This window comes from Lonchura striata, chromosome 15, assembly GCF_050655825.1.
Source record: "Lonchura striata isolate lonStrDom1 chromosome 15, ASM5065582v1, whole genome shotgun sequence".
NCBI classification, from domain to species: Eukaryota; Metazoa; Chordata; class Aves; order Passeriformes; family Estrildidae; genus Lonchura; species Lonchura striata.
In genome coordinates, this window is record NC_140717.1 from 9,870,827 (window position 1) to 9,885,453 (window position 14,627).

The 14,627-nt window shown below is 44.6% G+C and overlaps 1 protein-coding gene across 2 annotated transcripts; it reads left to right on the plus strand.

Moving 5' to 3' along the window:
• The first annotated feature begins 3,638 nt into the window (after nucleotides 1–3,638).
• PGAM5 (PGAM family member 5, mitochondrial serine/threonine protein phosphatase) lies at nucleotides 3,639–12,612 on the plus strand. 2 transcript variants are annotated; one of them, XM_077787174.2, is made up of 6 exons: nucleotides 3,639–3,909; nucleotides 6,739–6,917; nucleotides 8,151–8,276; nucleotides 8,672–8,760; nucleotides 9,066–9,199; nucleotides 10,994–12,612. In XM_077787174.2, exons 1-6 carry the CDS (start codon nucleotides 3,653–3,655, stop codon nucleotides 11,142–11,144), a joined length of 936 nt encoding a protein of 311 aa, XP_077643300.2. In that variant the 5' UTR covers nucleotides 3,639–3,652; the 3' UTR covers nucleotides 11,145–12,612. The 2 variants fall into 2 exon arrangements, with proteins under 2 accessions (XP_077643300.2, XP_077643301.2); XM_077787175.2 differs by having other exon boundaries at nucleotides 9,069–9,199.
• The last annotated feature ends 2,015 nt before the right edge of the window (nucleotides 12,613–14,627 follow it).

Below are 14,627 nucleotides of genomic sequence, written 5' to 3' on the forward strand. Positions count from 1 at the left end.
TACATGGTGAGTAAAAATTTTTGAGGTCATGGAAGAGGCTTTTCAAAACCACATTTTCCTTGTTTCAAATGTCCTTTTATTACTCTGTTTTGCTTAAAAAAAAAAAAAAAAAAAAAAGCCTGAAAGTTCATAAACTTTGCTTGCCAGTTGTAGGCTAGAGACCTGCCCTTGCTCTCCCTGTAGCTAACGGTAAAACATCCAAACACTGACTCATCCCTGTGCTGATCCAAGTCCCATACAGAGATGAGCTGTTTGTCTTCCTGGTGAAGTTAACCCCGAGGGCTGCTGTGGGTCTGCTTTAGCCACAGGGATTTTCTGCCTGCCAGGGGAAACCATTTGTTGGGCCCAACCTGTGCTGACCTTTCTGAAACCTTTTGCTGGTTTTCTGACTTCTCTTCTGTTTGTTCTGGTCACAGCACAGTTCAGAGGCTGCCCTAACCTTGGGCATCCTCCTTGAAGGTATCTGTGCATCAAACCACAGAAATGGGATAAGCCCCTGGGAATCATCCCTGAAGATTGGACCTATGGCATCAGTAGAACAAGCATTTACTGTTTTCACTAACAGAATAATTCCATTAGTGGGCATCAGTAGGTTGTTATCCTCTTAGATGGATTTTCTGCTTACAAATGAAATACAACACAATAAAACTGGATTAAAAGAGCAGCAATATAAATACATATAAAAAGAACAAAGAGCAAGAAGCTGGGTAGATATTGTTGAACACAGGACTGTATATTCAAGCTAGTGGTAATCTTCAACAAATTATTTTTGAGATTTTTTTTTTTACCTAATTGAATTGCAAGTTTTAAAAAGTGGTAAATATAATCTAATTAATAACATTTTTGGACATACTGAGGAAAATCTAAGGTAATCTCAAAAGACTTTTGAACATCAATTGCCTAAGTGTATTAGTGCCTAACCCAAGCAAAAATAAACTGCAGAATGGAGCACAGGCACAGGAGATTCCTGATGGTGAAGTGTTAATGCAGACTAATGACAGCCAAAATGCAGCATTGAGGCAAACAATATTATCCATTTTCATTTTCTAGCATAATTAGATTGCCCAGATGTTCAGCAAGACTTTTTTTGTGCTGGGGAAACAATTTTGACTGTTGCTTAATAACAGTCTGAAATTTTTCTGGTGGTGAGAGAGAGAGCTCAGCCCTGGTGCATTTGGTGACACTGTCATGCACTCCAGAAACTTGCCTGTGTTTATTACTGGGATTCTGACCTCAAATGGCAGGCACTTGTGTGAGCAATGCACTTCGAATAGCACTGAAATTTCAAATGGAACCATATGATTTTAGAATTCAGTTCAAGCTACTGAGAGATTCACCAGAAATAGTTTTATTTGTCCAATCCAGCTTCAACCTGTCCCTGTCCCCAAGTGAGTGATGGTGTCTGGTGCAGTTTTTTCCTTCATTTGTGAGATGCTGGAGGTCAAATGGGATTCAGTTAGAGGGCAGGCAGGAGAGGAAGAGGTAGGACACAAGTGGGAGCATTTAATGGAGAATAAGTATTACGAGGGATAAAAGAGAACAGGCATTATGAGAGAAAAGATTTTGAAAGCATTTGCAGGACTTTGGGAGACTGAGACCTGGGGAAAAGGGACCATGCTACTTTAGGAGGAATTGGATGTGAGGTTTTGAAACAGAACTTTTTTCCTCTGGACTCTTGGTAAGAAAGAACATACACAATATAAATACCCACACCTGCCTATATAATAAGATAAACTGAAGAAAAAAATTAACATTTTAAAGCGATATAAGAAGAAACAGAAAGCCGATTATCTTAAATACAGAGAATGAGCAGGCAAGAAGGATAAAGGAGGGTGTGTAGCAGATTTTCACCAGGGTCTGATTTACTTATGTGACCCCTGGGAGCCACTGTCGGCCTGTGAAATGTCCCAGAGGCAAAGGACCTGTGCTCCAGTCAGATGTGCCTCCTCTGCATCATCTGTGTGTGAGACAGAGACACGGAGTGGTGGGCAGGGGAAAGACACTCGGCTGGGAAAGCTGGAAGGTTGCTTCACTTTAACAGAAAGACCATTTTCTTTGGGCAGGCACAGCGTCCTTGTACCCCTGCTGTGAGTGCTGCAGGAGCCTGAGCCTGTTAACTCAGCAGGGGACAGGCTCTGGTCTCAGTGGCTCCGGGTCACTCACACTGGTTGAAATCCGGCAGCTGGAAACTGTCTGCCCAGCTGGCATGCCAGTGGAATAGCAGGAATAGTATTACAGAATTTGTGGAATATGGGTGTGGAGTTAGAGCTTGAACAGGTGGACAGATGTTGTAAGAATGCATAATTAAATTAACAAAAGCTGGATAGTGGAATCTGTAGAATCTTCTGGCATCCCAAGGTCCACATTCAGCAGCAGTTCTATCACCATTTGCAAACTACTGAATCTGACAGGTAGAGACCAGTGTTGAATTTGGGATGTCAGCTCAGAAAAAGAGGGCTCTTTTCTGAGTCTCTCTCCATGAGGCCTCTGTTGTGAGCTTAAGACAGCACCATCGGCCATCTACAGGTAATTAACATTCCAGTGTGAGGTAATTAACATTTCAGTTCCACCGTGTCTTTCTTGTGCACAAGGCAATGTGTGTAGCTGTAATGAGCTCTGGCTTCTGGAGGGAGCAGCGTTCAGGCCAGAGGCACAAGAGGTGGGATGGGAATGCCCAGGTGGGTGCTGCCAGCTCAGCTCTGCTGAATCCACCTGGTTTGTAAATTGGTAACCACTTTTATTAACCAAAACTCAGGTTCCTGGTTTCCAGTGCCATAGACCCAGTGATGCCTGTAAGAAATCTATTCCAGTATGACAGAATCACAGAATGATTGGGCTTGGAAGGGACCTCTGGAGATCATCTGGTCCAACTCCCCAGCCAAAGCAGGGTCACCAAGAACAGGTGACACAGAAGGCATTCAGGTGGGTTTGCGATGTCCCCACAGAAGGAGACCCCACAACCTCCCTGGGCAGCTGTCCCAGTGCTCTGCCACCCTCAACATAAAGCTCTTCCTCATGTTGAGGTGAAACTTCTTGTGTTCCAGTTTAAGGCCATTGATCCTTATCCCATCACTGGGCACTAGTGAGAAAGAGTTTTCTCTTCAGACTAAACAGGCCCAGCTCCCATATCTGCCCTCTTAAGAGACGCTGCAGGCCCCTCATCATCCTTGTGGCCTCTGCCGGACCCTCTCCAGTGACTCCTGGTCTGTTGTGCTGAGGAGCAGCTGGACAAGTGATAAGGCTCGGGGCTTGTAATTAAATGTGGCGGACTCGGCAGTGCCGGGTTAGTGGCTGGACTCAACGTGCGGGTCTTTTTCGCCCTGAAGGACTGACCGCCGCCTCAGGCGATTAAAGCAGGCAGGGCTGGCGGGGAATCCCTGCCCAGCCCCACCCGGTGACCGGCCTGGGGTGGGAACCGGTTTGGGAGCGGCCAGGCAGGACCAGAGGCGGGCGCGGCACCGCGGCCGGGGGAGAGGGGCCGGGACGGGCCTGTGAAGGTCTCTGAGGGTCCGTGAGGGCCGGGGGGTCGGGCCGGGGGTCCCCGCAGCCCCGCGCTCCCCGTTCGGGAGGAAGCTTGCCCCGCGCCGCGCTCCGTCCGGGGCGGGGCGCGGCGGGGCGGGCTCGCCGCTGAGGGGCCCGCGGCCGCCCCGCCATGTCGGCCCGCCGCGCCCTGGCGCTCGCCGCCTGCGGGCTGGCGGGCGGCTCCGTCCTGCTCTCCGCCGTCGTCGTGGGCAAGCAGCCGGCCCGAGGGGGTGGCGACAGCGAGCCGCGCCCGGGGGGCTCCGCCGCGCCCTCCGCCGCGCCGCCCGGCTTGCTGCTGCTGCCGCCCACCGCCTCCTGCCCGCCGGCCGCCGGCTGGGTCGAGAGAGCCGCCGGCAGCGGCAGCTACTGGGACAGCAACTGGGACAGGTGAGCGCGGGGGCCGGGGCCGCCTCCCCCGGGCAGGTCGCGGCTGTGCTGAGGGCCGGGGGCGATCCGGGCGGCGGCGGGACCTGCCCTGCTGAATCCCTCTGCGGAGCCCCTCGGGGGTCGGGAGCAGTCCCCGGCTCGGCGGGACTCGTTTCCCGGTGAAATTCCGTGTGCTGACCTGCTCAGAGCAGAACGCAGCTGAAGTTCGCGAACACCCGTGGAGCGCCGGAGCGCTGTGGAGGGATGTGCCAGCGCTGGGATTTGTTCACTTAACCCTGTGCAGGTGCCTTTATTCTGCTGCTTTCCGCCAGCCACACTGCCAGCCTCAGGCTTGTGATAGATGCGAGCACCGTTTGGGTTTTCCCCGGCCGTGCCAGGTGTTTTTGTGTCTGCAGCGGGTGTCGGCTCGGCAGCAGTCCCGGGTGGGTGCCGGGCGCTCTGTGGGCAGCGCGGGGCCTGTGCTCGGGAAGCTCCTGCGCTCAAATCCTGGTACAGCTCACTCGCGTTCTTCAGCGCTGAAACGCGTTCACACAGGGGTTGACTACATTTTCTCTGAATATTTAATTAGAATGTGCAGATATCCGCATGGAGCTTTGGCTCATTTAGCTTCGGTCTGGTAGAATTATCTCCCAGGGGAGACTTATGTCAGGCTCCAGTTTAATCATAGTAAATCCAAACCTAAGCACTAACAGATTTTATTGTATAATGCATCATTTTGATTTTTGAGAGGCTACAGGATCAAATGCTCATGTAAATAGGGCTATGCACACCCCAGTGATAAAAATAATGCCTTCATTAAATAAAGTTACAACTGGTTACACAATTTTACTGAGGGAGGTACTAAAGCTGCTTGTTTAACTGCAGCTTCCTGATTCTGCTAAATGGTTGATCTTCTTCAAGGATTCTATGGTACTTTTAGACTCAAGTAATTTTTTTTAAACCAATCCAGGAAGTAGAGATTGTGCTTTAGGTTACAGAGCTGTCACCACTGCCTGAGCAAAAACAGCCAGATAATACTTCCTAGCAGTTCAGGATAGCAAATCACCATTCCTCACAGTGTGCAGACAGTGGCAGTGGAATATATTACCCCAAATCAATTTGTTTTCTGCTGCTTGCGGTCTACCAGTTGTGGCTTAGGTTGTGCCTGCTTGAAATCTTAATCTTGACTTTTGGATGTTATTGGCAGAAGCAGTTAATGTGCAAAGTTGTTAAATGGCTTATAAATACACAGAATATCTGACTACTTCTCTATGGGGGCAGGGAATGTTTAGAAAGTCAAGCCTTGAGCAGATAACTAGATACTAGAATATTCTTAACAACCAGTGGCTTTTCATGTTTGAAACAAACAAATGCAAATATCAAACTTCTTATTGGTCTGACAGGGTGTCACAGTTGGAATGTTGGTCTCTGCCACTTGCACAGGAATTGTGTAACTCAGTTCTCAGAGAGGACAGATCTAGTTTCATTCATGTGGAATATATAATGACAGACATCAGATGAGTTATTCCCCTTGCTGCTTTACTAATGTGCTTGAATTGATTTTAAAGATTTTTTTTGTTTTCCTATTGTATCTTGCCAGCAGAATAATTTCCAGTGAATCAAAAATATTCTGTGAAGGAGCAATAGAACTTATTGTTACTGGCTTGTTGTTTCATTTTTAATGCCTTGCTGAGGAATTAACAGCTTGAGGAATGTGTAGATCCTCATTGTCTAATGGAAATCATGTGTTCAGTAAAGCAAAATGGAGGCAGGAAGGCTTTGCACAGCCAATCTTGCTGTGAGAAATAGATGTGAGAAGCAGCAATTTTCTGTGAACAAATTATTTTGTCCCAAACGGAATAAAAATTATTATCCATTAAAAAAAATCTATCATCAAATAAACAAGTTTAAAACTGGAACAAGTGAGGTGCGGCATAAATAAAACACGCTCTGAGGTGAACTGACAGAAAATGATTTGTATAATGGGGTGGAGGAGAGGGGCCCAGATTAACGTGGGGAAGGTTTGGGCAGGGTCGGTGCTGGAGGTGGGAGGTCTGTAGCACCAAACCTGTGATAGCAGAGAGAGGGGGAGATCCCCCTGTCCTCAGCAGGAACCAGGTCAGCTGTCTGGGTGATGTGCAGAGCAGGGTGCTCATGTGCACTGTGACAAGTGGAAGAGAGATTAAAGTGGCATGAGGGGAGAGAGTGCTGAAAAGATGAAAGGATAAATAAAACACTCCAGAGTGAAGAATAAAAAGTTTTACTGGAGAGAACTGATGTGACCTAGTTTAAAGCAGAAAATAATCCTCAATGTGCACTGCAAAAGGTTGGAGTCTTTCTAGGATGTTGTTGGGGGGTGATTTTTTAGTCATTTGATGTAAATGTGATTGATAAAGTGCAGATTTTTTAGGTGTTATTACAGGGCCTTTTAGATATGAAGCATTTTCTTTCTCTAATGGTCAGTCAGCACCTTTTCCTTTTTTCCTGGGTGTCCTTCCTGGTTAGTTTTTCTTGTCAAAAACCATACTGTTGTACGCTGCAAGTTTTTCTGTTGCTCATTGCTTTTTTTTTTTTTTCCAATAATTAATTCAGGTAGCTGGCACTAAGTGGCAAATTTACTTATGTCAAGTTACACCTTTTAACCCATGACATGATTTTTTTTTTTTTCATGCAGGCATTTATTTTTACTTTTCACACAAAAGTTTGAATCAGTTTCATGTACAAATAGCTAAACTGTCAGTTCTAGTTCTTCAGCTATGTCTGGAATTAAATCAAGACTATATATCTGTAAAATTCCCCTGCCTCTCAGTCTCCCCATCTAAAAATGACTCTTTAAATGTGTTTATTTAGACGTGAACCACTGGCTCTTATCAACCTCAAAAAGAAAAATGAAGAAACGGGTGAAGAAGAGCTTGCCTCTCGCTTAGATCACTGCAAAGCAAAAGCCACCAGGCACATATTCCTGATCCGCCATTCCCAGTACCACTTGGATGGCCGGGCTGACAAAGACAGAACTCTCACCCCACTGGGTAGGTACCACTAGCAGCATCGTGCTTTGCATTTTGAGGAAATTATTTTTTACCTGTGAGGTCAGTAACTCAGCACTGTTCTGGGTCTTGCTGCCAAACTTCAATGTACTTTCTGTATTCCTTTGTGGCAGAAAGATGTCATGAATAAGTTTTGTTTTCTTCGGTTTTGATCCAAACATTAAGATGTGATTTAGAGAGTTCTAAACACACTCAGTTGTAAAGAAACTTGTCAAAGTAAATTCCAAATTATCTTAAGTTTGCTTCAGCAAACGTTCGCTTGTGCCAGCTGATGTAATTCCTAAGGGTTGGGTCTTTTAAACTTCATTGAGATGGATTTTTCTTGTGTTTCTCTTAATTTAATCTGCTGATTTATTAAAAAAAAAACACCTCTGACTTTCAGCTGGAGTGTTATAATTAAATGCATTGCACTTTTGCTGCTGTCACTGTTTCTGGGAGTACTGCTAATCACTTAGATGAATTGAGGATAACCTTTGTGTTAGTCTTAACTCACTGATCCTGTGACTAGGTCTCAGATGCCAATTAGTATTACTTTTAATCATGTACTTGAAAAGCAGTGAGCAATTCCTTGATTATGTATGTGCCAACACTGTTTTCAGAGGTGGAAGAATTATTTCTGTGGATTTTTTTCCCACCCACATCTCAATTACTGGTGTGCAAACAGGAGTGAAATGCTAATTGCAGGCCTCAAGTGGTATCTTAAACTGGTAACAAAGCATAATGTTAATCCTGTCTCATCCTGTGCCTTAAGTAAGTGACTTAACCTGACTGTTCTCTTTTCACCTGCCTGCCTGAAATGTGGGATGAACCTTCCTGAGGCTGCCCAGGTGCTGTGAACTGTGCCAGGCTGGTGTTGCCTTTATGAACAACAACACACTGTCAGGCCTGAGGGGAATTGTTGCTTCCTGGGGATGGGGCTAGCACAGATATTGAGTACTTCAGTAAAAGTTGCTAAGTAAGTTTTGGTTTCTGGGGTTTTTTTTCCTAATTGAAAGAAAGAATTTTTTCCTGATGCAAGTATGACTTGAAATTGTTCAGTCAGTAAGCTTGGCCTGAGCAGTGGCTCTGATGAAAATGTTTTCCAGTTGCTTTTTGAAAGGAAAAAGCTCAGCATCGATGCAGACCTTTCATGTCTGCTGGACAATTCTCTTGGTACTTTGTGTGAGGTTGTAATGGGAGTGTCACCAATTTATAGAATGAATGTGCTTTTTTAAGGTCGAGAGCAGGCTGAACTGACTGGACGCAGGCTGGCAAGTTTGGGATTAAAATTTGATCAGATTATCCACTCCTCCATGACTAGAGCAACTGAAACAACTGAAATTATAAGCAAACATCTCCCAGGTAAGAGACTTCCCTTAATTTTTTATTGTCTTCTGATCCTTAAAACGGCTTTCAGTAGAATTCTAGCTTCTCCTTAAGGTTGAGATGTTATTTAGCCATTTCCCAGCCCTATGTGAACGTTTGTATTTATAAAGAAACCTACAGCCATAATTCTGTTTGTTTCCAGTTTTTCTTTAAAAGTACAAATACACTTTTTCAAAGTGTAACAGACAGGCTGTGTTGTTCAGTTGGAGTAAGTTGTCTTGCTGATGGCAAAACAATTTTGTTGGAGAGATACACATAGAATAAGCCTTCCTCAAAGAAAGACTATGAAAAATGTAGTGATTGTAGAGTTGTGGGGCTGTTTGTCTTGGCATGTGAACAACTCCTTTCTGAATGTGTATCTAATATTTCAGGAGTCAAAAAAATCAGTACTGATCTGCTGAGAGAGGGAGCACCTATAGAACCAGACCCTCCAGTCTCCCACTGGAAACCAGAAGCTGTGGTAAGTTTTTCTTTAGAGGTTTTTTTTTTTTATTTATGATTTGGGATTTTTTTCAGTATACTCTGTATGGACAGTAGCAATAACTTGCAGTGCCTGAGCTGATATTTGCTGTCACAGCCCTTAGATAATTGCATTCTTTCTTCCTCCTCAGTAAGTGTGCAGAGCAGTTAAAATAACCTGCAGTGCTTGAGCATTAGTTCAGCCCAAGTGCACCCCAAGTATAACCAGGAGTTCTTGGGGGGTTAGGTCCCTGGGGAGGCAGGGCTGCTCTGAGCTGTGTGTAACTGTGACCTCGGTGCCCTCAGCAGTATTACGAAGATGGAGCTCGAATTGAGGCTGCTTTTCGAAACTTCATTCATAGAGCTGACGCCAAGCAGGAGGAGGACAGCTACGAGATCTTCGTGTGCCACGCCAACGTCATCCGCTACATCGTGTGCAGGTAGGGCTGCCTGCTCCCCTGGGGCTGCTCCAGGGAGGGCTCACTCCAACAGGGCTGCCTTGTGGCACCCCCAAGGGAGGAGATGCATTGATTTCACTTCTTTGGAGTGGTTGGAGATCAGTGCCTGCATTGTGAGCAGCTGCTTCTGCAACTTTATCAAGGGACATTCGATAATTAGAACACTTTCATTCTAATTCTAAAGCAAAAATGGCTAAGTCAGTGAAACTTAACTTTTTTTGTACATTTGGACAGTTACTTTAATCGCTATGTGCTCCTGCTTCCATAAACCTGAGGGTAGTGCCTGTTAGAAAAGATAGCAAATAGATGCATTACTGGATGCATCTCTTTGAGGTGACATGAATTTGAGCTTATGTCATTAAAGATTGATTCAGTTTAGGGAATTCTTTACTAATGGATATTTTTGAGTTATGTTGAAGTTGCATTAGCGTGTTTTTGCAGTAACATCCAGTATTGGATTACGGGGAGAGTGGATCTTTCCGATAACATCAAGTTTGTTCATAAAGGAGAAAACAGTTCTGGATCTTTGCCTGTTTCTGTATCCAGTCAGCTGAGTCTGTTTTATTCTTCTTCCCCATCAACAAAGCACTGTCTGCAAGACAATTTGTCGTGAGCAGGACAGGTGTGATTAAACTTTAATCTGATCAATACTTACAACAGTTTCAGTTAGCTTTGTTTAGCTGAGCTAGGTAAATGCTGGCCTGTCTGCTCTCTGGGCTGCTTTAGAGCTTTTCAAAATTGCTATACTTGAAATTATTGATCAGGTAGAGAGACTACTCTTTCCTGTGCTAAAAAATACTATGTTGTTCCTGCCAAGGCTTTTTCTGAAATACTTATCTACCTTTTCTCTTTGCTGTTGCCTTCCTCCTCTTTTTAATGTCTCTTCTGTGCCTTTGATTCCAGTCAGTCTGATAGTACAATTGAACACAATCCGTGTAACATTTCCTTCAAATCTAGCTTGGCTGGAGCTGGTATTTAATTTTTTTGGGCTTTCTACAAGACTGTCATAAGAGCCAAAACCAAGTTATTCCTCAGTATCAGAGGCAAAAGCTGTTTGAGGCAACGTGGTATTTTTTTCCAGCTGTTTAATACAATTGATGAAGCTCCTGAGGCTGTTGAGCTAGGAAATTCAGAATGGCTGCAGACCAGCTGTGATGCTGTGCTTCCTAGGAAGGCACAAGGTACTTGTCCTTGTCCTTCCTGGGGAATTATGTAACCCATGGAAAGTAGTTCCAGTGAATTTCTTCCCTAGGCTCGTGCAGGCCACTGGAGGGAATCCTTTGTCGCTGCCTCTGCTGTGGGGGTGTGGCTGAAATGGAGTGTGTCACTGTCTGCCACATCCAGGTCCTCTGCTCAGGCAGCCCTTGGGTGCTGAGCCAGCTCTGCCTGTCCCACCTGCTCAGGTGTTGTGGTGCTGCAGCCTCGCTGTGACAGGGCTGCTGAGAGCACTCCTAGCAGCCTCACTGCATTGAGCTGCTGCCTTCTGTCCACTTGAACTAATCCTGTCAGCAGTAATCACACCCATCTGCTGGACTCTGCTTAGCCAAGGGCACTCTTGGCTCCGCTCCAGTTACCAACGCTGTGGTTTTACAGCATTTCCACAAGAAAAGGCTTTTTTTCCCAGGCTGACTGGGGGCATTGGTATGCAAGCCACACAATGCCCACCAGTTTGAGTTTCCCCCTCCTTCTCCCCCTATCTGGGACAGAAAGTGATGCTGTGAGGGCTTGTTAATCTAACTGTTCATGAATTACCAATATATGTGTTTTTGTTACCAGAGCACTGCAGTTCCCCCCTGAAGGTTGGCTGCGACTGTCCCTCAACAACGGCAGCATCACTCACTTGGTGATACGTCCCAACGGCAGAGTGGCCCTTCGAGCACTGGGTGACACAGGTTTCATGCCTCCAGACAAAATCACACGCACCTGAGTGAGCCAGATGGATCGATGGCTGTCCAGGAGCTGCCTCTAGTCTCTTTGCACTAGCACATTCTGCTACAGTACCACTAGATTTTTATTATGTTGGGGTGTGATGCTGTCTTCAAATGTCCTTTGGCCCCATTCCTCCTTCATATTCATATCTGCCTTTCAGTCCAGAAAAGAAGAAATCTTTGTAAGCCTGAACATGTCCAGTCCTTAAGTATTCCTCAAAACTCAAAGCTGAGCTGTGGAATACAGGTTGAATGTCTGCTCAGCAGCTGCAAGAGCAATGACTTTTCCCTCACCCCCATGTGAATTTCTCTAACCAAAGCTTGGTCCGGTCCTGTGGGTATTTTTCTTGTGCAGGAAAGCAACTGGTGTGGGAAAAGCCTTGGATCACACTGCAGGTAAAACAAAAGGTGAGCCAGGTTGTTCCAGCTCCTGCAGAAGTGACAAACAGGGAATTCTGCTGTCCAAAGGACAAAGGGATAAAGCTTTTTTGTAAGCTGTTGAGTGTGTATGTTGATGTTGTGTCATTGTTCCCCTCTGCCCCCAAAAAGCCCATGTAAACTGTGCCTGGAGGTATGAACATAAAGGAAAGGGTAAAAAAATCATTTGCCTCAGAGCTGTGGTGCTAGAACTAACTGCTGCTTACATTAAGTGTTCCACCATCCTCAGGATATCCTTTAAGATGATTTTAAGAATATTTTTCAGTCTTGTAAACCTTTAACCAAAACATGGTCTAGAGAAGGCTGTAGGGATGAGACTGTAGCGGTAAGATGGGAGGAAAGGAAAGCAGCAATCTTCTCAAAGTGCTTTCAGTTACTGACATATTTACTGAGTGCTCTTTCCCACTGATTTGTATTTGTTGATACCTTGCTTTCTGAGTAGAGCAATACCACCACTAGGTTCAGGGTAGTGGTGCTGCAGGTCAGAGGTCCTGCAGCACTGGAGCAAACTGCTGTTGCCAGAATGGTGAGCAGGTAGCTCGTCATGGGCAAGTGTACAGGACAGGCATTGAGCAGAAGGCTTCATACAGCTCTCATACTGCTGGGCTTGTGAGAGGGGAGGGTTCAGAAGCATTCTGAAGCGTGCTGGGCACCTGAGCTGATGCAGCAACTTGGCTCAGTTAATAGTAGGACAGCAGACATAACTAACTTGTTTGACAGATTCTCTGATCAATAAGGATGTTGATGAGATGCTGAACTTACTCCTGTCAAAGCTGTATGAAGCATAATCAGGGCACACAGCCTATGGAAAAGAGGATTTAAGGTCTTGATAGTGAACTGCTGCTACATCAGGATAAGTTCAAGGAACAGCGACTGGGAGGGAACAAACTAATTATTGTGTAGTGTAAGGTGTGGGGGGCAAGAGGAAACCATCATGATTTATCTCTCATTAATGCAATGAGAATAATTTATCTGTTTTTGTCTATTAACTTTTTAAAAGTTTTGAATAAAATACTTGGTCTGTCTTTCTTTCCTGTCTCTTCAGCTGAATGGCTGCATGGGCAGCTGTAGCAAGTGTGGCTGGAGCTCTGTGGGGACTGCTGGTGTGTCCCACACTGCTCAGGGCAACAGCTCTTTCACAACCACCTGAAATGTGAACTGGAGGTGGGAGCCAGAGCAGTTAATTGCCATCAGCCACAGAACTGCCCAGGAGGGGAACTGCTGTAGCCTAAGCACAGCCATTTGCAGGGCTGTGTCACCACCACGAGGAACAGGAGCACCAGCACCTGTAAGATGGAAATTCTGTGATTTTTTGTTTCCTGTTGGTGCATATGGTACCTCACACACATCCCCTTCTACATCCCCTGTGTCAGTGAATGAGCTCTTGGTGGGTAACCAGAGGACACAACACCTCTTTGCACAGGTACAGAAATTAACAATAGTTTTGATGACACTTAAGGTGGGGGTGGAAAGTGTGAAAGTTAAAATTATGTCTTTACCATAGTCTCAGTTCCTGTCTCTTCAACACTGTAAGACTCTTCTTTTAAGTCTTTGATGGTGTAATCCATTGCCACACTGTCACCAACACACATAAAAGCTGCAGGTATTGTACAAGCCAGGCCTAGACAAGCCAGTGAGTTGCCCTGTCGTTCCCAGCTCCTTCTCCCCACATCCCCATATTGAACACAGAGTGACACTTTCAGCTATTCATTTGATTTTAATAGAAAGTGGGATACTTCTGTATTTTTAACATTACACTTTGCTAATTAAAAAACAACCGACAAAAACACAGCTATTTTGCACCTTTAAAAGTGAACTTTTGGCCAAGAAAACAATTCAAGCACTATCACTGATTTAAAGTGTCTCCACAGGCTCAGTGTTGAAGGGCTTTCTTCACAAAAATCACAAATTATCAAACTGCTGCATAAACTGCTATTTTTGTCATAGCTGAAGTAACACATTGTTAGAAAAATGACCTCTTAAGTGAAGTACAACTGGACTAAAGCACATTATATAACACAGTTAAAAAAATACTCTCCTGACTGAACCAAAACAACATTACAAAGTGGAAGGCAAGGGTGTGGTGGGTGTGTGGGTGAGTGTGGGGGGTGTCTGGCCACAGGTACATACCAGTAACATATATTTAAACATTAAAAAAAATAAAGCATAATAAAAGTAAAAAGGACAGAGAACTAGAGTGTTGGTATCAGTCTCCTGGCTCAGTAACAAACTTAGCAAAAGGACAATGCTGCTATACCACAGCTCTGAAGGACCAGAGTGGAGAACAGCAGCTGCACCCACAGCAATTTACCCCAGTAGTTTGGCTCTAACATGGTATTAGGCAATTACATAAGCTGATCCATTTCTCCAGCATGATAAAGATGTAATTTACATTAAATTATTGAAAAAACCCAACCACCCAGCAAAAAACCAAAAAAAAAACCCCAAAAACCAATCTCAATCCTTTTGGAGTAAAACTTGCATGTGGGTTCTTAACATATTTTGAGACCATGGAGCCTGCTACATAACAATAAAATTAAAAACCCAACAAAAAACCCTTATAAAATATACTTAGTAACAGATACACTTAGAAACAGAAGGTTATCTTTTTGGTTCTGGGTTTTTTAAAAACATGTTTCCTAAAGTATGACACACCCCCCCAGGACCCTGGTACTTGTCTGAAATATGACTGAAGGAGAGGCATTTATGTAAAGTAGCTCTTCCTAATGTCCAGCTCCATAGAACTAGGTTCAATTTTAACAAAAGAGCAAAATAAGCCTTTTTTTTTTTTTTTGTAATGAATAATTTCTAAAAGAGGAGTCTCTCCCCCCATGGAGAGCTATTGCACCAAATAATCCAATGTAGAGACATTAAAAGATCCTGTTCAGAAAGCCCAGAGAAAAACTGTATTTTATCTGCCCATAGTAAGTGGATGCCACTTTTTTTTAAAAACTTCCAAAAGAACAAAAAATTCAATTAAAAAAATATATTACAAAAGGCACTACTGAGCTTGCAAAAGCATTAAGTGCAGTGTTTAGGTTTGT

Bases quoted from the DNA above. Each gene is read 5' to 3' on its own strand.
- PGAM5 (XM_077787174.2), top strand. From the start codon at position 3,653: ATGTCGGCCCGCCGCGCCCTGGCGCTCGCCGCCTGCGGGCTGGCGGGC. The intron at 3,910-6,738 runs GTGAGCGCGGGG...GTGTTTATTTAG, and splicing joins TGGGACAGCAACTGGGACAG to ACGTGAACCACTGGCTCTTA. The intron at 6,918-8,150 runs GTAGGTACCACT...TGCTTTTTTAAG, and splicing joins CAGAACTCTCACCCCACTGG to GTCGAGAGCAGGCTGAACTG.